This window comes from Petromyzon marinus, chromosome 9 (assembly GCF_048934315.1).
Source record: "Petromyzon marinus isolate PM22_M1 ecotype Great Lakes invasive population chromosome 9, UKy_Petmar_22M1.pri1.0, whole genome shotgun sequence".
In the NCBI taxonomy this organism is placed as follows: domain Eukaryota; kingdom Metazoa; phylum Chordata; class Hyperoartia; order Petromyzontiformes; family Petromyzontidae; genus Petromyzon; species Petromyzon marinus.
Genome location: NC_133675.1, coordinates 3,661,581 through 3,683,592, shown reverse-complemented (window position 1 = coordinate 3,683,592; position 22,012 = coordinate 3,661,581). Strand labels below are relative to the sequence as shown.

The 22,012-nt window shown below is 51.0% G+C and overlaps 2 protein-coding genes across 2 annotated transcripts in view; one reads left to right on the top strand and one right to left on the bottom strand.

The window, feature by feature from the left end:
- The window catches only part of POLR2B (RNA polymerase II subunit B), a 28,003-nt gene extending 18,480 nt beyond the window's left edge, over positions 1-9,523 (bottom strand). The window contains exons 1-11 of the mRNA XM_032950826.2: positions 9,314-9,523; positions 8,332-8,410; positions 7,419-7,569; positions 6,008-6,120; positions 5,167-5,386; positions 4,551-4,709; positions 4,012-4,176; positions 2,518-2,714; positions 2,058-2,177; positions 1,720-1,906; positions 631-774 (exon numbers count right to left, since the gene is read on the bottom strand). Of these exons, the coding sequence (XP_032806717.1) occupies positions 631-774; positions 1,720-1,906; positions 2,058-2,177; positions 2,518-2,714; positions 4,012-4,176; positions 4,551-4,709; positions 5,167-5,386; positions 6,008-6,120; positions 7,419-7,569; positions 8,332-8,410; positions 9,314-9,332 (1,554 nt within the window). The 5' untranslated portion in view covers positions 9,333-9,523. The remainder of the gene's footprint in view (positions 1-630; positions 775-1,719; positions 1,907-2,057; positions 2,178-2,517; positions 2,715-4,011; positions 4,177-4,550; positions 4,710-5,166; positions 5,387-6,007; positions 6,121-7,418; positions 7,570-8,331; positions 8,411-9,313) is intronic.
- A 251-nt stretch (positions 9,524-9,774) lies between these two features.
- Positions 9,775-21,714, top strand: NOA1 (nitric oxide associated 1). Its single transcript, XM_032950828.2, has 7 exons — positions 9,775-11,409; positions 11,962-12,126; positions 13,029-13,306; positions 13,760-13,891; positions 14,271-14,387; positions 15,440-15,557; positions 19,463-21,714. Exons 1-7 carry the CDS (start codon positions 10,104-10,106, stop codon positions 19,696-19,698), a joined length of 2,352 nt encoding a protein of 783 aa, XP_032806719.1. The 5' UTR covers positions 9,775-10,103; the 3' UTR covers positions 19,699-21,714.
- The last annotated feature ends 298 nt before the right edge of the window (positions 21,715-22,012 follow it).

Here is a 22,012-nt window from a genome sequence, read left to right as displayed (position 1 = left end):
AAACCGTTATTTTTAATTAAAAAAGCTGGAATTTATCCCAAATGAAGTTAATCGAATTTAATCCGTTTTTTGATGTACGGTCAATGATGCCGGGACTGAGACTGCCAACTCGCCACACTTGAGAACCCATTCTAATCACAAGCAACTGCCTGCATTCGAACCCAGGATCTCAGCAGTACAATATTCTGATTTTAATATTACTATAGGCACACCACAACGTCACACAATCAAAACATCCTTCCAATAAACAGATAAGAAATCTTTAAAATAAAATGGAAGCGTCGATAGTGGGTTTTAAATCTAACTTGAAAAAAACCTGCATGATGCAAACAAAATTCAAAGCAAACCTGCGCACGCATTGCGCTTTTATCGGTGTGTGTGTTTCCACCTGAGCATCGCACACGACGAGCGGATAATTGGGCGGCCCTACCACAGCAAAAGGTGGCACAGTGGGAAGCATGGGTGGTGCGCATTTGCAGTCACCTGAGTCAGTCAACATATAACACCTGGGGGTCTGTCCTGCGACGTCCTCAAAGTGCATATGGGCCAGGCACGAGCGCAGTGGTGGCATCACTGTCACGTAGCGGGTGAACAGCGGCCGTTGTTATTGTTGTGCAAGTTTGTGCATACCTCTGGGGTCTCAGCGGGGCACACCATGCCCCACAGTGTGTTGTGCAGCTGACGCGGCTTGGCGAGTTTCCCATCACGGCCGATGGGGGAGTTCAGCCGCCGCAGATGGGACAGGGTGGATGCGAACGTCAAGCGGTTCAACACCTGACAATCACCAGAAAGTTTTAGTCTCACAGCTCTGCTGTTTCAAAACGCATTGTCCAAACTAATTGTTGACATTTCTTTAGTACATTATCTCTAATGTAATTGATTTTGCATACTGTGCTATGAACCTGGTGACCTAGATTTGATTCCCGGACACAGCTAACAACAGTGCTGTGATATATTTGAACTGATCCTCTCCAAGGATGACTCAATCCCACTGACCAGTGATGATGTGTGGTCAAAACAGCCCCCATAACCTACAAGGTGTATAGAAGACCTTTATTCAGAACTGGATTAACTAAATGATGAAATAAAATAGATTTCGGTGGTTTGAACCAACACGCTTTCTCTTATTCATATTCTTAGTTCTTTCGGTAAAGTCACGTTGAAGGGAAGCAATAAAATAATAAAATATATATAAAACAATAAAAATTCTCATGACGTTTCGACCATAACACAAACGGTCGACACACCTGATGACGACCGTTTGTGTTATGGTCGAAACGTCGTGAGAATTTTTATTGTTTTATATATATTTTATTATTTTATTGCTTCCCTTCAACGTGACTTTACCAAAAGAACTAAGTATATGAATTACTGCAGTCACGAAAGCTTTAAATCAAAACGCTTTCTCTTGTTAACCATATTACTCGTTTATCAACAAAATACATCATGCAAACTTACCTTTGGAGGGTTTGCATTTTAGCCTGTGTTGTATGTTGAATTTTTTTCACACCGAACATAAACAACCGTTCTAATTGGAGGCGCGGATTGAGTTTTACAAAGACAATGACGAGGATGGTGACAACAAACATAGCGATGAAGATGATCATGATGCCAATTACGTTTCTGGCAATAGACAACGATGATCAAGGTGGTCATTACAAAATTAACGTATGGGTTGACACTAAACATGATCATGATAACAAGGTGGTGGTGCTTTACCTGAGACACGCCGGCGCGAGCCTGGTGGGCCTTCTTCTGGTCGCCCCAGTTGCCGGTGGCGAGCGAGTATTTGAGTCCGTCGGTCACAATGCGCGTCTTGATTGCCAGCTCCAAGTTGAAGTCCTTTCCCCGGTCGATGAACTTCTGTGCGTACATGCGCACCTCCTTCAGCAAGTTTTTAAACATCCTGCAACAAAAGCGACCTGCAGTAATTATGCGTTATTTTGAAATTTAAGGAGACAGAGTGACAACGATGCCCTTTAAAAAAATAAATCGATGATGGTGATCATGGTGGCAATGGCGATCATGGCGAGGTTGACGACGAGGATTATACGTACCCCCGGAACAGGAACGCCAACAGGGGCCCAGCCAGGTCCAGCCTCTTGTTGCCATAGTGATCTCGATCGTCCACCTCCCGGCGACCCAGCGCGGCAAGTAGCAGCCTGTGGACCATGTACCTAGATGCACGCACAGGCGCCAACATAGCGTGGGGGCAGCACACATTAACACCCAGCTTTTGAACATTTAAATACGAACAAGCCATGCTCAAATTTTTAAAGCTGGCAGCTGGGATCAGGTTGAAGTAAATTGAAATCATTATATCATCCAACAAGCGAGCAAAGGGTAGTGTTTTTCCTACGATGCACAGCACACAAAATATAATTTTCATCAGCTGGGGAGAATGCTAAATCAAGAGAAGAGGAGCTCGAGTCAGTGCAAAAGGCACAAAGCAACGAAGCATTGTCGTATTTTTTTTGTCCGTTGTATCTACACATCGCCTGGTAGACAAACGCTCACCCGAGGAAGTACGCCTTCTTGGTTTCGCAGAAGTCGCTGACACCCACGTGGGGCAACACCTCCTTCTGCAGGATCTCCTTGGCGTACTTGATTCGCTTCTCCTTGGTGACGCCAGGCTTCGCACCACGAGAGCCGATGAAGTTGAGCGCCACATTCTGCTCCTGGATGACGAAGGCTTCGTCCAGAGACGGTTTCACCTGCACATGGGAGCGAATAAGATAAGATGTAACCGAAAGACTTAATTCTTCCAATCTTGAAGATAATATTTACCAAGGCTGCTATATGCGTCTTCGGCTGTGCAGAATGAGTTTGAAGCATTATTCATGAGAGAAAGTGTTTTAGAAACATGGTTGGTTCTCGTTCATAGTATTTGTGACATCACTGCTTTGAAGTTGCAATGAAATGTGTTGACGTGACATTGAGCCGACTCTCCCATGCTCGAAGCTAGTGTGGAGGTACAACAGCTGCACCTTAGAAAATAGACTGATCTTTTCTTGCAGTTACAAACATAGGCTACTGTTTGTCCAACATGCATTCACGCTTAATGAAAAGAAAGAAAAAAAAGGGCTTTTAACATACATTTAGGTACTCCGTCAGTGTCCCCGTTACATCTCTGTGACATCACTGCAGAACTCGTTAATACGCCACTGTTGTGATGCCACAGGAGCTTGTCCGATTGATTTTACATCCTTTTTTCATATTCTTGGTTCTTTCGGTAAAGTCACGTAGAAGGGAAACAATAAAATAATAAAAATATAAAGCAATACAATTCTCACGACGTTTCGACTGCAACACAAGCAATCACCATCAGGTGTGAAAACCACAACAAGAAAATTTGAAAAAAGTGGCGGTTTTTTAACATTAGCACCACAGATAGCGATTTGACAGTTTGTTCAGATGGACGAGTGCATCTATGTTCGGAAAAGAGGAGAGGTTCTTTGCAAGCCATCTAGCTACCATGAGAGATTCGTTCATGAGGCTATCCACATATACAAACACAGAGACAATTTCAACTGAGAAGATGGATTCTGGCTTAGCAATCATTGGAAGGATTTGATAAACCATTTCGTCTCCCCCCTCCTCTTTTCCGAACATAGATGGACTCGTCCATCTGAACAAACTGTTAAATCGCTATCCATGTTTGCTAACGTTAAAAAACCGCCACTTTTTCAAATTTTTTTGTTGTGGTTTTCACACCTGATGATGATTGCTTGTGTTGCAGTCGAAACGTCGTGAGAATTTTATTGTTTCATATTTGTATTATTGTATTGTTTTCCTTCTACGTGACTTTACCGAAAGAACCAAGAATATGAATCCCTGCAATCACGAAAGCTTTAAATCAAAATCCTTTTTTTAGTTGCTTTTTCCTTGAGGATGTTTTAACATATCCGCCACAAATGCCACTTTGTAAATCACACTGACCAATGGGGCTACCACCATCGCCGTCGGTCAGCAGCTCAGGGAGGGGGGGGAGGGCGTGGGGAGAAACTGTACCATTTCCATCATCTCGGGGTCGTCAAAGTCGTAGATGATGTGCTCGAGGATGTCGCGGTCGGACACGAAGCCCAGCGCGCGAAACACGATGATGATCGGCACCTCCTGGCGGATGTACGGCAACGTGGCCACGATGCGCTGCCCAATCGCGCTCTTCCGCACACCCTGCATGGAATACGCCACAACGGCCCAGCGTATCATCAACAAACGAACGAGTGCTAAGCAGAGTCTACGATAAGCAACTGGAAGAAAAACATGGATAAAAAAACAAAACAAGACAAACTGGCAATTTACAACGACTGTCTTCGTTCGCCTGAGGTCAGGAGTTGGAAACGAAATAAACAAAGAGATGAGAGACCTGGAAACATGCCACAGGATAGTCGGTCACACGTACGGGCGTGTGGACGAAACGGTGCTGTGTGACGGCATAACACCTGTATACACGCGGCAAATGCCGTTGCGTGTCCTCGCCATCAACTTCTGCCACCAGTGCTGCTGAGCAAGTGCATGCATTTGTACCATGAGCAAAGCGCACTAACCTGTCCTCCCCTGGCGAGCATGCTGACCCAGATGGTGCTGGTGGGCCGGGACGAGTTTTCCAGACACGAGCGGCACTCCGCCGTGTACGCATACTTGGAGTCCTTCTTGGCGAACACGTACACCGTGTTGGTGGCCATCTTCTCTTGTGCGATGAGCACCTGGGTGCAATAATTTTAAAAAATGTCAGGGCAGTCTTTTAGACGGTGGTGGTTTTTCTTCAGAGTTCGTCAAATTGGCGAACAACCACCATGACCAGAAAAAGAAAACGTGCGCAGAAACGTCTGCTTTGGTTTAGTGAATCGTCACGCACTCGTTTATTCTTGCGCGTCCATGTATATTGCCTATCCTGTACTGTTATTCCACATTATATTTAGTCTGCAGTCACTTCCTTACCGAGTGATGGTTCCCCCATGAGATAATCTCATACACCGATTTGTTCTAGCGCCTCGAGACGTACTACAAAGGAGGCACAGATTTATCAATAAATCATGGCAACGATGAGGAGTCATAGGTTCGCCTAGAATATTTTTTATTACAGTTGTGTTTTTATCGTCTCGTACCCTTCACCCCTCCCCCCCCCCCCCCCCAAGAGGTTTAGTCTGCCCAGTTGCGCACCTTCTCGGAGCCGTTGATGATGAAATACCCTCCGGGGTCGAGGGGGCACTCATTGAGCTCGCAGAGATCTCTGTCGGTGAGGCCGCTCAGCAGGCAGTATGTGGAGCGCAGCATGATGGGGATCTTGCCGATGAATGTCTTCTGGTGCTGCGTCTCGATGGGGTCATCCCCTTCCCGGATCACCGTCTTTGTGATGTCCACGTACAGCGGGGCCGAGTAACTGCGCGGAAAGTCGGTTCATCGTCAACGTGAGCTGCGTGGCGACTGTTATACTATGGTAATTAATAAAAAATTTTATACCGAGCACACAAGCCATGTCATGAGATGGAGCGTTCCTTGTAATATCTCGCTGAGCAGCGTGACCCTTCGTGTTCTGAGTACCAGCTAAAGGAGTTGGATAAGAAAGCTATCTCTGAGATCCTTTCAAGTGATCTCTGTGCAACATAGTAGTAGGGGGGGGATGCACTTTGCCACACACCTTGTTACAGAGTCATGTTAGAAGCATGACAAGCTGATAATCTGTAAGTTGTCAAGAGCCATAAACAAGTTAAATACGTACAGAACCAAATGTAATTCATTGGTATTTTTGCGCAGTGACTTTTGACTGGGCTGAGACTATAAACTCGTCGCACTTGAGAACCCGGTATAATCAGTCGTTTTCCTTGATCGGCACCCACCATTCTCAGCGGTGCCATCTCAGTGCCGCCATTCAATGTGAATTCAAGCTTCACCTTGCAACTATTATTCGGTATACAAGATGGCGTTTTGTTCCGTGCATAGTAATGACGACCAATGAGGTGTTTTCAGTCCCCGATATTTGCTATTGTTTTACGGAGCTTACGTGAGGTTGCGGAGCCTGGCCTCGTTGGGCATCATGGGTGATGGCGCTCCGTCTCTCTCCCAATGTGTGGGCTTCGACAGGTAGATCTGCTCGAACTTGAGCATGTACCGCGGCTGAAGGAGAATGCGACCACGTTACCATTCACCATTGGCAATTACCACGCAACCCTCTGTGCGTGCATGCAAAACAACGGCATCAATACCAATACAACAGACGTTTAACTGCTACTGCTTGCCACTAAGTGGCAGGGATGTTACCACAGTACTTAGTCCATGTGTAGTGACATCACGGGATGTCACTGTGTAGTGTCGGCCCTAGAGAGGCACGGCGTGCGGTGTAACGACATCGCGGATACCACAGTGGTGTGAGTGTAGTACCGGCCCTAGAGGGGCCCGGTGAGTGCTGATTGATAGCGCTGGATGGCACCACGCTTGGCATGCAGTGCCAGAACCTACAGGACAGGGTGTGTGAGTGCCGGCCGTAGGAATGAGGTTACTAAAGGCCGTGGCACTCTGGTTGACCAGAGAGGACACGTGACCGGTTAAGTCTACAAAGGGCTCGGGGTGGTCAAGTGGTCGGGGTCCAGATCCTGCTCGAGGATTCTGGAAGGTGGTCATGGCCAAGGGCGGAGCCGGCCACGCCGCAGAGAATATAAGCCGGGTCCCCCAGAGGGACCGGCGTTGTTGTTCATCCTGAAGAAACCTTTGTCTACGTCTACGTTCTACCGAGTCCCCAATACGTGGACCTGGACCAGAGCTGTGGTCCGGTCCATAGTAAATACTTACATTGTAATTAGTGTAGTTAGTCTGGTGGTCACAACCATAGGTTGTTATTCTGTAAAGGGGCAGTCACCCCGTGTGTTGGTGTTAAATGTGTTGTCTCCAAGAGTACGTCTGCGACTCGGTTGAACTCACTACACATGCAAAGTGCACTTTGAGGCCACTTTGGGAAGTACACACACATACCACACAGCACCATACGATATAAAGGCAATGACTCCCTGTATTTCCGCACGCCACACAGATACCTCCAAAAAATTACTCGCGTGCACGCCCTGCCATGACATTTATGACTTAATAAAGATAAGACTTCTGACCAGCACGGATAATGAGACCACATCACTCCAAAACTCCAAACCCTTCAACCGTCTCCCAAATCGAATGCCAGACCAATTCAAGATCACTCATCATCGCAAAGATCCTTCACGGGCTCAACCCTGCATACATCTCTCTTCTCTCATCCTGTTTGCTCTCCTCTCAATCTACCCGCTTCAACAACCAGGGCTTTCTATTAAAGTCCCCAGTCTACTCTTCGGTCATTGGATAGTCACTTATTCTCCTCTGGGCCGTAGGGGTGGATAATGGGGGGAATAAATAAGAACTGAGGTGAGATTTGAGCAGGGTCCACGTACCGGAACCTCTACCACCCCGGTGGCGTGCTGAGCCTCAGCCTGCAGGTCGATTGGCGGGGCGTCCTCCACGATCCGCTGCACCGACATCTGGATGAATTCATCGAAGGAGTCCAGCTGCTGCCGCACCAGCCCCTTCTCATCAAAGTACGAGCTGGGGATCAGGAGGCGAGACGGTGTGGGAGGTGAGAAACCTCCAACGAGTTTATCATTTTTCGATTTAAAGCTTTCGTAACTGCAGGGATTCATTTTCTGGGTTCTTTCGGTAAAGTCACGTAGAATGGCTATAAAATAATAAAAATAACAGAATAAAATTCTCACGACGTTTCGGCCACAACACAAGTAGCTTTCCTCAGGTGAAGAAACAGGACAGTCCGGAAGACAGCGCTTGAGTGGCTCACTCAAGGCGTAGCCTAAATAAGAAGGAGCAGGGCGTGAAAAGGAACGGCGCAAAGATTGAAGAATACGATGGCCTAATCAAGAAGTGATGGGGCCGAAAGAGTAAGTGGGTCGGGCATAGAGAAAGCATGCATGGCCTGAGGGTACACTTTCCTGTTTACCCAAACCCTTTTCGAGACGTCTACAAGTCACAGGATGTGTCCCGTTCACCGCTAAATCTCGGAACGTGCAAGTGGTTGGCATTAATTAGATTTAGAGAGGCATAGCACCCTGTCTTTAAAGACATTGTTCTCACCCACAGATAACTGTTGCGACACTGATAGCTGGCGGCAAACTGTGCCACCCGCCCTCCCACATGGCTTTTTTACTTCCGATTCCGTTCCAATGACGTACACGTCATCGGAATGGGAAAGGGTTATGGTAATTAAAGCTTAGAATCAAATACTGTACATGGAGCAGATGGCTGCAGACCTTAAGTGCTGCAGATGGGACCACAGGCCAAACTGGCTCATTTTACCTGATGACGATCCAGCACGCCTCTTGCCACAAGTCCGGTGTGATCTCATTCTCGTCGTCATCTTCGTCGTACTGCACATCTGTTTAAGGGTTGCAGTGTATGGACGTGCATTTATAGACTGCATTGATATAGACTGCATAAGGATGTACAACGTGTTTGTCAGTCCACTTGCTGGATAAGGGGTTGAGGTCTCCCCATTCCATGCAGTTCGTGGGGGGTTATCTGACCACACTTCACCATGCTGGTTAGTGCGGGTTGAAGGCAGAGAGGGGAGCGTAAAATTTGGATCGCAGTCAGATTTAATTCGCTGCAATTTAATTGTTCGTCGACGCAGGGTATGAAACTCAACCACAAGCTATTTTACATGAGGATCCTCACTGCCAAAACGTAGCACTGTAGTAAGCCGATAACACCTGCTATGCATTTAATTTTGAGAACACAATGAAGAATTGAGAGCTGCAAAGCCACGATTAATAATAATACGCATCTCATCATCCCCTGTGCGGTCACAATCGCAAAACTCGCTACGGTATTTTATAACACACACACAATCAGCAGCAGACGTCGGAGAGGTGGGGGTAGAGGGAGCGGTGGCTCAGTGGTTAGCACACGGCTGTATGAACCCGACAAGCAGTTCGATTCCCGGCCAAGGCTATAAGCATCAGTGGGCGCGTGATATCAGAATCGTCCTGGCACGGGCTGGGGGGGGAAGAACCTTCATCCAGCAGTGGAGTGACAAAAGCGCTGCACAGTACCTCATTATTATTCAAGACATTAAGTTTACACATCACTTTAATTTGTACTTTGTAACAATACCAACACTTGCACTAACATTGTAATGACAGCCAACAACACGTTAGTATTACGGTCAAGTACAAGGAGTTGTGGGGTTGCCTCTAGTTAAGCGTCAGCAGCCGGGTTTGCCGCTAACAGGCCTCGACTCTTTAAAGGCGTTAAAAAGCCACCAAAATCGTCAACTCACCCTCGTCGGGGTCGTACATATTGGCGTAGTAGCGTGCCCTACGCGTGCGAGGATAACGTCGCGCTTAATTGGAGCGCGATCTGTGCCAGGATGTCGGTGGATTCTTTTTATCACAAATTTGCTTTCTTTACAACAACGGCGGCGCCTTCCACCTCCGGCGCCGTGCAGCGGCCGATGACGACGGGCGGCCACTTTTATATAGGCCGCCACGACCGGAAGTTGTTGCGTGACGTCACCGGAGCGGTCGGGGACGCGTGAGGGGGGGGGGGTCCACGCGTCATTTAGAATTGGCGGCGAATTCGGCCATATTGAGTGTGTGTGGGGGGGGTCATTTGTAACTGGCCCACGGTGGCACTGGCCGCTGCTGATGACGTTGTGACCAGTTGGAGGGGGGGGGGAGTTGGAGGGGGGGGGGAGTTGGAGGGGGGGGGAGTTGGAGGGGGGCGGAGTTGGAGGGGTTTCCCCTACGTAAGATGGCCGCTCGGTGTGCCTCGCTCGAGCAGAGACAACTTTGACGCGAGCACGTGCTCGCGTGTTTGTTTGAACCCGGCGTGCGTCCCTGGCGCACGCGTCGTCGGGGCCGAGGCTGGCAGGACAGACCACAGACCCGGGAGTTATTGAAACCGCTGATTTAGTTAACCGTGGCGTCAGTTAATCGGTGAGTCAGTTGACCAGAGTTGTCTACCCGGGAGTCAACCAACCAATGTTTGCGCCAGGGAACTAAAAACAACAGTGTTGCAGCAAATATATATCTGGGGCACAGCCAGAGGTTAATTGCTGTCCCGAGGCCATGTTGCGCGGCTCCTGCCGCCTCGCTCGGCTGGGCCGTCAGGCGTCGCGGCCTCTCGGAGCCGCCGGTAGGCCGACCCTGAGACCCGGCCTCTGTGAACCCCGCGGTTGGAGCAACGGCTTGGGCTGCCCCGGGCGAGGTTATTGTAGCGCAGGGGCCAGGCAGACCGCGACGCCCGGAGCGACGGCGCAAGAGGATGAGGCCACGGTTGCTTCGGCGACAGGAAGACCGACGGCGGCGGCGGCGCGACGGCGGGCGCGGAGCCTCCGCAGCGGCCAAACCCTCACGCCCGTGATTGACGAATTCTCGCAGGAGTCGTTCGAGAAGCCGCACTCCTTGGACCCGGAGGCCCTGATCGCCGAGCTGACGGCCGAGTATGTGCGGCGCGACCGGGAGCAGGCGAGGGATGCCGCCTCGAGGAAGAACCCCACGGAGGGCGAGTTGCTGCGCAGGGCCCTGCGGAAGCAGCTCAAGCTGGCGGAGGCCGCGAGCGAGGGCCGCGACACCCGGCAGCAGCAGCAGCGGCATCAGCAGGTCCCGGATCCTGTGGTGACGGACGTGGACTTCCCGTTGCCCGCGCTGCCGTCGAAGAAAAGGCCCAGGAAGCTCGGCGAGCACAAGGTGGTGGGCACGACGGACGCGAGCGAGGCCGCGAGCGACACGCAGTGCGCGGGCTGCGGGGCTCGCCTCCACTGCGGGGACCCCGAGAAGCCCGGCTTCTTGCCCAGCGAGAAGTTCAAGGAGATGGGGCGCGGCGCGCGGGCCCTCCGCGACGCCGCGTGCCAACGCTGCCACCTGCTGGTGCACCACTCCATGGCGCTGCGCGTGCGCGTGGATGAGGACGAGTACAGGAGGATCGTCGCTCGGGTGCGACACAGGGGTGTGCTCGTGCTGTGCATGGTGGACGTGCTGGACCTGCCCAACACCATCATCACCGACCTGGTCGACCTCGTCGGCGACAACAAGTCCATCTTCGTCCTCGGCAACAAGATTGACCTCGTCCCGCCGGACTCGAGGGGCTACTTGAAACGGCTGAGGGAGCGCTTGGTGGAGATGTGTGCGCAGGCCGGCATGTGTCCCGGCCGCAACATCAAGGGCGTGCACCTCATCAGCGCCAAGACGGGCTACGGCGTGGAGGGGCTCATCAGCAAAATCCAGAGCTCGTGGAAACACAAGGGCGACATCTACCTCATCGGCACCACCAACGTGGGCAAGTCGACGCTCTTCAACACCCTCATGGAGTCGGATCTGTGCAAAGCGAAGACCCCGGACGTGATCAAGAGAGCGACCATCTCGCCGTGGCCCGGTACAACCCCGTCCTAACTCGAGCTCGTGTTGGGTGGAGGAATTGTTGTTGTTGTTGCTGCTGCGGTCACATTTCGTGGAGCATTGAGGAGGGAGAGACAGCCCTAAGCCCAACAGTAACTCGACTACCTCTAATTACTAACCAACCCATCCTCAACCAAACTTAACCCCTAACCGTAACCGCTAATTCGAACTCCATAACCTGAACACAATTAATCCTAACCGTTATCACCAAACCCGAACAAGCAGCCCTAATCCTTGCTCCATCACTTAACACCTAACCCTATACAGACAGGCCCTGTGCTTCAGCCAGCTGGGAACCCGTTGAGACAAAAGTCTCTTTGCTATTTAAGGGATACCTGGGCTCACCAAAATATAACAATGTAAGTGTCATGTTAAGATAAGTAAAAAAAACAGCAAACAGTGGAGTTGCGCGCCGTTCGCAAACTGCTAAGGCACCACTCCACCCTCTGCCAATATTCTCAGCTGCACAGCAGCCCGAGAAAGATGGTGGTGAAAATTGTTGACGTTTCACATGACTCTCCTTTTTCAGGCACCACCTTGAACTTGCTCAAGTTCCCCATCATCAACCCCCTGCCGGAGCGCATGTTCAGACGACTGCAGAGGCTCAAAGCGGACAGAGAGAAGAGCCTGGATGACCTCCAGGAAAACGAGCAAGCCTCGCTTGAGCAGCTCAAACGCCAGGGGTACCTCGTTGGTGCGTCTGTTCTTGCAAAATATTTAAGTTATGCTTTTCTATTCGGGAGCAATGGCACACCATAATATGCAAAATGTTTCCTTGATGAAGAAAACTTTTAAAGACTTTCGAAATTTAAAGAGATTCCTGCTTGGGACATTTGACCAATGTCTGTGTTTAGAAATGAAATTGTTCTCTGCTCTAGGGGCACGTCCATGGTGGTGAGATGTTAACTACCTCGCCTGGTATACAGGAGGTCGTGGGTGCCATCCAGACCTTGACACATGTATATTTGGAGTTTGCATTTTCACCCCGTGCTCGCGAGGAATTTTCTCTGGGTCCTCCGGTTTTTCCCTCCACATTTAGATACATGATTTAAAGCTTTCGTGACTGCAAGGATCAATCTTCTTTGGTTCTTTCGGTAAAGTCACGTAGAATGAGAATAAAATAATAAATTGATAAAATAAAATAACACAATAATATTCTCACGACGTTTCGGCCACAACAGCGCTGTCCTCCAGACAGTATCGTCCCTTCACTTGATGAAGGCCGCTTGTGTTGTGGCCGAAACGTCGTGAGAATATTATTGTGTTATTTTATTTTATCAATTTATTATTTTATTCTCATTCTACGTGACTTTACCGAAAGAACCAAAGACGATTTAGATACATGCTTTAAGAGTATTTGGCTGCTATAAATTTCCACATGATAAGCCACTTCATTGGGCTCTCATTTGTGGCCAGGTCGCTTCTGAAAAAGAGCTTCATAGCATAGCCAAGTGGGCCTTACCTGGTAAAATAAAACATTTTGAATAAAAACTCGCACAGCCATGACATGGACTCTTCAAATTTTCAAAAACGCAGACACCTCCCAATTAACGATTGCGCCCTTTCCTCCCGCGTGGCTCATGCCGCTTGGTACAGGTCGCGTGGGTCGCACGTTCTTAACCCCTTGCCAGCGAGAGCACCGGCAGCAGGGGCAGACTCTGGAGTGGAATCCCGACGATCTGGCGCTGTCGATGGACGACGTCTCAAGTGAGCATCACGGGGGTGGCGACGGCGGTGGTGGCAGTGGCACCAGGAGGCGAGCCGCCTCGGTTACCACAAACTTCAGCAACGAGCAGCACGAGGAGTTCACCTACTTGGAGCTGAGAGACGCTCACTGGTTCTATGACACGCCAGGCCTCATCAAGCGAGACTGCGTGAGTCAGGTGGCTCGGAGTGGGGGTTCCCGTGATTGCCGTGCTGGCCCTGCTGATATCCTGGGTTCAAGCCCTATGGCCGGGTGGCTCTTTCTCTCTCTCGAGGGTACATAATGGCTGTGTCGGAGGCTTCAGCTGGCACCACTGAGATCGAGGGTTTAAGCCCTATGACTTAACATTCTGCCTCTCTCTGTATGTATGTATGTTGAACTTGTTTCGCACCGTACATAGTCAACCGTGCTAATCGGAGGTGTGGGAGAAGGACAACAAACTAAACACAAGAAACATTTTTAAAGAATTGAGTGTTCAATCTAAATGTAAAAGTGCATAGCTCTAGTGGCTTTCTAATAGGGGTTTCATTGTGGCTAAGTGGAAGCACTTGATATCCTGGGTTGGAATTGATTGCGCTTGTGCTGCGAGCGGGACTAGCGTGTTGTGCTTGCTCGTGTGCAGGTGCTGAACCTTTTGACGGAGGAGGAGCTGAAGGTCGTGGTGCCGATGCGCGCCATCATCCCGCGCACGTTCCTGCTCAAGCCCGGCACCACCCTCTTCCTAGGCGGCTTGGGCCGCATTGACTTCCTGCAGGTGTGGGGGGGGGTGGTCAGAGTCATGGGGTTGATGCAGGCAGCCTCCTCTCAAGCTGTTGATAAGTTTTTGTCGACACGACTATGGTGATTGTGATCAACCGTGAACCGTGTTTTTAACTTGCACGGCATGAGTGAATTTAAAAGTGCCCTGACAAACTGGAATCCCAAAGTGACGAGTTAAAGCGACCCCCATGCTCAGACGACGCTCAGCGCTGTCGCTGCAAATGAGTCGTTGGCGGATCACGAAAGGCGGCGACGGCATGTGGAAGCCTTCGTCCGGCAGTGGATAGACCACGCCTTGAAATAACGATGATATTGAGTGTGAGTGTCGTTGCACGTGAAACCACTCCCTGCCCTGGCTGCCCCTTGTCCGGCAGGGAGAGAAGTCCGCCTGGTTCACCGTGGTGGCCTCCAACCTCCTGCCGGTGCACCTCACGGCGCTGGAGCGGGCGGACGAGGTCTACAACAAGCACCTCGGAGGGGAGCTGCTGCAGGTGCGGGGCGGTGAGGGGGGCAGTGGGGGGAGTGGGGTCACTCGTGTTTGGGGATGGGGGGGCAATCGATGCCGCGTTGAGGAGATGTTAACGCCTTTGTCTGGTATACAGGAGGTCATGGGTTTGATCCCGACCCTCACGCCTGTGCTTTTTTGTAGAATTTGTTTTGCTCTGCAATTACCATCGTATTATTGGCCTCATTCCATGTTGGCCTTCAGCTACACTGTGCACCACATTGTGTTTGATTTTTGAGAGGGCATGCATGGCCTGCGACCTCCAGAACGGACACAAACTTTCTCCCGTGTCGCTGTAGACCAACGTCAGGGCATGAGAGAGTTTACGTTTTTTCGCCATGAGGGGTCATCGGGGAGCCAAGTACTCAATCTTGCCACAATTTGGCCACTCGCCTGCAGCGGTGCACGCAGTGAACAAGGGGGAACACAGCAGAACGGGGGGGGGGGGGGGGGAACACGGAGGGACAATGTATGCCGTGAGCGTCACTTCACCCCCTACGCAGACGTTGACGAGAGGACTGCAATGGCCCTTGGCGCGCTCCCCTCCACCCAGAGCTCCGCCTGCTACGAATGCCTGCCCAACGCACTGGTGGGGTGGGGGGGTGACCGTTACTCTGCATTCAGACTTAAATGGCAAAATTGGCACAAGGACGGGCTCGTGTGTACACAGCTGTCGTGCCGAGGCGATGCCGAAATGGTGCTTGCCGAGCCACTCTACCAATAAATCATTCATAAGATGATGATTGTATTCAGGTTGAATAAACAAGAGCGAGTGGAACGGAGCCGTTGCGCAATTCTTGGTGTGCCGCGCTGTGAACGCGATGACCCCAAGTTAGATTCTCAGCCACGGCTAATGTCAGTGGCCAAGAGCGATGTCTGAACCGGTACCGTGCACCCTGCCTTCACCCATTCGTCCAGAGCTGTGCGGTGAAGTATGGTCACACAACCCCCCCCTCCGCGACCAGCACAGCGGTTTTGAGGCCTTCATCCAGCAATGGATTGACAAGGCCCATATGACATACGAGCGCCATCATTCAGGTGCCCAGGGGCAACGAAGAGAGGATGCGGCGCTTCCCACCGCTCGTGCCCATGGACGTGGAGCTCACGGGCATCACCGTCACAGAGGCGGTGGCCGACATCAAACTCTCGTCCGCTGGTGAGCGGTCCACCCTCACAGCTCGCTTGCACCTCAATTGCTGCTTACTCGCAGCTCCCTCCCACCTCACTCGCAGCGCCCTCCCACCTCACTCACAGCTCCCTCCCACCTCACTCGCAGCTCCCTCCCACCTCACTCGCAGCTCCCTCCCACCTCACTCGCAGCTCCCTCCCACCTCACTCGCAGCTCCCTCCCACCTCACTCGCAGCTCCCTCCCACCTCACTCGCAGCTCCCTCCCACCTCACTCACAGCTCCCTCCCACTTTACTCGCAGCTCCCTCCCACCTCACTCACAGCTCCCTCCCACCTCACTCACAGCTCCCTCCCACTTTACTCGCAGCTCCCTCCCACCTCACTCACAGCTCCCTCCCACCTCACTCGCAGCTCCCTCCCACCTCACTCGCAGCTCCCTCCCACCTCACTCACAGCTCCCTCCCACTTTACTCGCAGCTCCCTCCCACCTCACTCACAGCTCCCTCCCACCTCACTCGCAGCTCCCTCCCACTTCACTCACAGCTCCCTCCCACTTTACTCGCATCTCCCTCCCACCTCACTCGCAGCTCCCTCCCACTTCACTCGCAGCTCCCTCCCACCTCACTCACAGCTCCCTCCCACCTCACTCGCAGCTCCCTCCCACTTTACTCGCAGCTCCCTCCCACCTCACTCGCAGCTCCCTCCCACCTCACTCGCAGCTCCCTCCCACTTCACTCACAGCTCCCTCCCACTTTACTCGCATCTCCCTCCCACCTCACTCGCAGCTCCCTCCCACTTTACTCGCAGCTCCCTCCCACCTCACTCGCAGCTCCCTCCCACTTCACTCACAGCTCCCTCCCACTTTACTCGCATCTCCCTCCCACCTCACTCACAGCTCCCTCCCACTTTACTCGCAGCTCCCTCCCACTTCACTCGCAGCTCCCTCCCACTTTACTCGCAGCTCCCTCCCACCTCACTCGCAGCTCCCTCCCACTTCACTCGCATCTCCCTCCCACTTTACTCGCATCTCCCTCCCACCTCACTCGCAGCTCCCTCCCACTTTACTCGCATCTCCCTCCCACCTCACTCGCAGCTCCCTCCCACTTTACTCGCAGCTCCCTCCCACCTCACTCGCAGCTCCCTCCCACTTCACTCACAGCTCCCTCCCACTTTACTCGCAGCTCCCTCCCACCTCACTCGCAGCTCCCTCCCACCTCACTGGCAGCTCCCTCCCACTTCACTCGCAGCTCCCTCCCACTTCACTCGCAGCTCCCTCCCACCTCACTCGCATCTCCCTCCCACCTCACTCGCAGCTCCCTCCCACTTCACTCGCAGCTCCCTCCCACCTCACTCGCAGCTCCCTCCCACCTCACTCGCAGCTCCCTCCCACCTCACTCACAGCTCCCTCCCACTTCACTCGCAGCTCCCTCCCACCTCACTCGCAGCTCCCTCCCACCTCACTCGCAGCTCCCTCCCACCTCACTCGCATCTCCCTCCCACCTCACTCGCATCTCCCTCCCACTTTACTCGCAGCTCCCTTCCACTTTACTCGCAGCTCCCTCCCACTTCACTCGCAGCTCCCTCCCACTTTACTCGCAGCTCCCTCCCACTTCACTCGCAGCTCACTAGCATCGACTCACCACGCTCACACCACTCAATGTACCACACACCACCCTCACACTTGCACCACAATCAGCACGCTCACCTCACCCACCACATGTGGATTACTCTGGACCACAACCCATACTATTACTCGCACTCATGCAATCATTCACACCCACGCCATACCCACGCCATACCCACGCCATCTTCACAATGCCCACATTCTCACCCACACCACGCCCACACAACACCAGAACATTACGAAACCAAAATAAACGTTTTTATTTTATTGTACCCGGTTTGGCCCATGCTTAAGGTTGGTGTTAAAGATCAACCACTTGTTGTGTAAATCACCCCTAGGTGTGCTCAGAGCTGTCCGACACGAGTTTTTAGATTGCTAATGCGAAAAAAAAGACTTTATAATCGCACATCATAACTTTAATATGAAAACTTTATTCATTATTCGGCCCTTAACGGCACAGCGCTCTGTTGGTCAGTGGCCAAGACTGCCTGCCCGATAATCATCGTCCTCCCCACTGCAGCGGCTGTTCCCCAGCAGGCCTGTCGCCTTTCTCAGCACCATTCCTAACGCTTTCCATTCGTGAAGAGAAACCTCGTAATAAGTGTGCATTGCTTCACGACTCCCCACACGTCCGTTCGCCAAACGCGAGAATGCCGGTATACCACAGCGAGATGATGGATCGGCACAACACATGTGGGTACGGTAAAGCGTGGGTACTCCATCCTCTTCCAAGAGCCCTTGCCAACGTGGATGAGTAGGCCAAAAAAATATTCCCTAGAGGGCCTATCTAGAGCTTCTTCCAGCAGACGCCCTTCCAACTAGCCGGGCGCCACGGTGGCGAGATGTTAACTACCTCGCCTGGTATACAGGAGGTTGTGGGCTCAATCCCGACCCTGATGACGCCTGCATATTTGGAGTTTGCGTGTCTCTCTCCCCTCGGTCGCGTGGATTTTTCTCTGGGCCCCTCCGGTTTTCCGCTCCAAATTTCGAAGCGTGCGTTTCGAGTATTTGGCTGCTATACATTTACACATGATAAGCCGCTTAATTGCGCTATCATTTGTGGTTAGGTCGCTTCTGAAAAAGAGCTATATAGCTCAGGGTGGGCCTTACCTGGTAAAATAAAAATAGTATTCGTTTTTAGTTTACTTTAACCTTTGCACCCAACTTCCTCTGTTTAAGCAGTGGAGACGTGTGATGAAGCAAGGCTGCAGCATTGCAGTTTGATGGCAGTTTCTGGGGCTGGCTGTCACACCAATCTGGATCCACTACAGAGGCTCTGAGCCCAATAGTCGAGCGAGCGGTACCATGGCATAATTTCCACGGCCTAGGGATTACTGGAGATATGTTAAGTAAGCGACATTTTTGATGATTGAAAGGCAGCCAAAATTCCCAGGGTTGCATTGCAAAGGAAAGCTTTGACTTGACAGGAATTCATTTTATATCCAGATTAGGGTGACCATGTGATAGGCACGTAATAATAATAATAGTTTGTATTTGTTACATTTTAATACTATACGTATGAATAGACGTACTGGAACGGCTTTATACTAATGCAGAAAAAACATCAAATTTAATAGAAATTTGCCACAGTAGCGATTTACCTCCCACATGGTTGATTTTTTAATAATCTTTTTACCACCGTGGTTAACATCAATCCTCTAGCTGCTGCAGGATTGATTGAACTAATCAATTCGGTTACTGCCAGTAGCTGTTACCAACAATTAGTTGCTGCACTATTTTCTAGTGTAAAAAAGTTTAGTTGCACGAATTTTAAAACAAATCTGATTGAGGCTCCCGAGTGGACAGCTGGGATGACAGGATCCAATCAGATCACAGATAGAGGTCATATGACAACCCGTGGTTGTATGCTCTGTAAACCAATCATTGTTCACGAAACACCCTCTCAAACAAACCTGTTTTTCATTCGGTAGATCAAACTCCAACACTACGCCATTGCCGTACCAAGTTTCCCCCGTTGCTCACTAATAATAATAATTTACATTTATTTGTAACACGCCTTCCACTCACGTCTCGAGTAAAGGTGTTGCCGATAACAATTGCTGCCAACGATTGCAATGGCACATTACGGCCTCAACATATTCTGTTAAAAGTTAACACAAACCGAGGAGTCGATTTTTTAATGCCTGTGCTCATTTGTGCTCCCTCCCACTCCCTCCCTCCCTCCCACCCCACTCAATACACACACCACCTTCTTTTCCCTTCCCCTCTCGTCACACCTCACCGCCACCACCGTCACCACTGGTGCGCACCCCCGTGCACCCCCGCTCCCGTCTCTCCGGTGCGCCAGGCTGGGTGGCGGTGACGCCAATGCCGGGCGCGAGCGTCTCACTGCGGGCCTACACGCCGGCGGGCACGAGCTGCGCCCTGCGGTCGCCGCCGCTGCTGCCGGCCATCGTGGGCGTGCGTGGCCCACGCCTGCGTCGCTCCTCGCGGTACAAACTCAGGCGTCCCGAGCCGCTCGTGGAGAACGTGAAGCAGAGGCGCGACGGGCGGGGCAGCCCCACCGTCGTCCTCGCCGATTGATTTCAACGCCGACAACGAGATGGGAGGGTAAAACAAAATTAAACGAACGTTATCATCATCGTCATTAATCATGAGAAAGTCACTGCCAGATGAAGGCTTCGCGAAGACTGTCTTTAAAAAATTTTACTCGTAAAATATTTTTGTTCCCATTTCATTAACTTATCAAGGAAAGCCTCGCTGACTTTGAAGACTCGTTTTAAGGAGGGTCCTCTACACTGGAATGTTTGGCCAAATATGATTAAGGAGAGCGTTTTGCTTCATGTTGGAGGAAATCGGGATTAAACACAGAACATGGTTCATGCGTACGGGGGTCTAACACGCAAACATCCACATGCATGGGTTCACAAACTTACGTGCTTAACAGCTCCTGGCCACCTCGTAGGCCTGTGGGTTTGGGAGTTCCACAAATCTATAAGTAATCCACCCATCCTTGCCTATAACAAAGACAAATATCTCCCATATAGCCTTAACAGACTGTTGGGGCAAGTGCTGTTAGCTAGCACCTATGAAGGCCGGCGTGCACACGAGGGGGTGGGTGGCCAGCACCACGCCCGACCACCTTTTGTCTCCCTAGTGGTGATGTTTACATACCACACCAGGTACTCATTTGAGGCTGAATCAACCTAGGGGAGGCTCAGGACCGGTTCAAATAATTGTCTTCTGGTTTTGACCGTGAGTGGGAATCGAACTGGGGTCACTTGGTTCGTAGCGTAGTGTGGTTAGGCCACCGTGTGCTGTGCTGGTGGCAGTGACTGGCTTCGTGTCTTGTCACGAAGTAAATAAACTTCCGGTCGGAATTCTCGCATTGAGTGGCGCGACGTTGCATCGTGTACAGGAACGCTGTGGCAAGATGTGGACACGGATCGATTGTGCTTCTGGATTCACTCCAGTCAGGCTAGGCTAGTAAGCTGAACTAAAAAAACTTTTATTATACCAGGTAAGGCCCACTGAGCTTTATAGCTCTTTTTCAGTCGCGACCTGGCCACAAATGATAGCTCTACGAAGTGGCTTACGTGAAAATTTATAGCAGCCAAATACTCTGAACGGATGTTGATTCTAAATGTGGATGGAAAAACCGAAGGACCTGGAGAAAAATCCACACGACCATGGGAACAACATGCAAACTCCAAATATACTGGCGTCAGGTTCGGGATCCAACTCGCGACCTCCTGTATACCAGGCGAGGGAGTTAACATCTTGCCACCGCGGCACCCTCTAGACTAGTAGGCCTATGCTAGGGTGAATAGAGCTTAACCTCGTCAAACCTCTTTACCAGCTTGAGTTATTCAAACAGTTTCGTTTCATTGATTTGGTATAGCCCTGTGAGCCATTCGGCTCTTGAATCGGGCGCAACCGCAACATAGCTGTCACAGCAATACCTCTTGTGTCCGGACACAATGAGAGAGCATCAGCTCCCTACTCGCGGGGAATGCGGTAGACTGACGCAATTGACGAACCCTTGGCCCCCAGGCGGGTCAATTTCCCATGTGCTCTACTCGTGTCAACCTTGCTCTCTCTCGTTTTTGGGCAATAATTTTCAATAGAAATATATTTATTTACCCCATAAAAAAAAATCTCGGCCATCCAAAAAAGAATATTTTCCACCCTCTGTCTTTGAGACGGCACTCCCTTATACGCTCGAAAGTATCTGCTGCATGGCAACATTTGTAAATCTTTGGCGCTGGAATACACAGAATTAGAATAAAACCATACTTCACGCAGTGCTTAAATACACCAGACGCGGGGTCCTTGGTTGGCACGCGACGAGAAAGGTTTGGTTGCCCAAGTAAGGCCCGGGTCAGATCTGCCCCAGCAACAACACCATTGCTCCCTGCCAAAGCAGCACGTTATGCAAGTGATTTGCATGCGCGGCCAGAGTAAAAGCATGTAAATATGCTGACGTGAAACAGATGCATTTTCTCATTTACCAGCATTCTTGTGTATGGAAAGGGCTTCAGGGATGTTTGTGCCGTAACTGCCGCGCCGTCTGTGTTGAATAAACACGTTTATAACTCAGGAGCCGGCGGACTCTGATGTTTTCAAGAACAATAAGCATCTCCCCCCCACTCATTTTTGTTGGGAGGCCTCGAGTTGGTGATGGGAATTTTCCAATGGCAGAGACCAGTCCCTCCGCCATTGAATTCAACACGAAGCGGTACTTGATTTATGGTATCAGCATTTGAGAGATGATGGGCCGAGTTGAGCCCCCCATTTCAAGGTTTTAACTTGGGAACTAATTGTGATTGGCACACTCTATCACTATTGTGGTAAATCTGAAAATGAAAAATGTGGCTGTAAGTGAAGGTCCATTGCC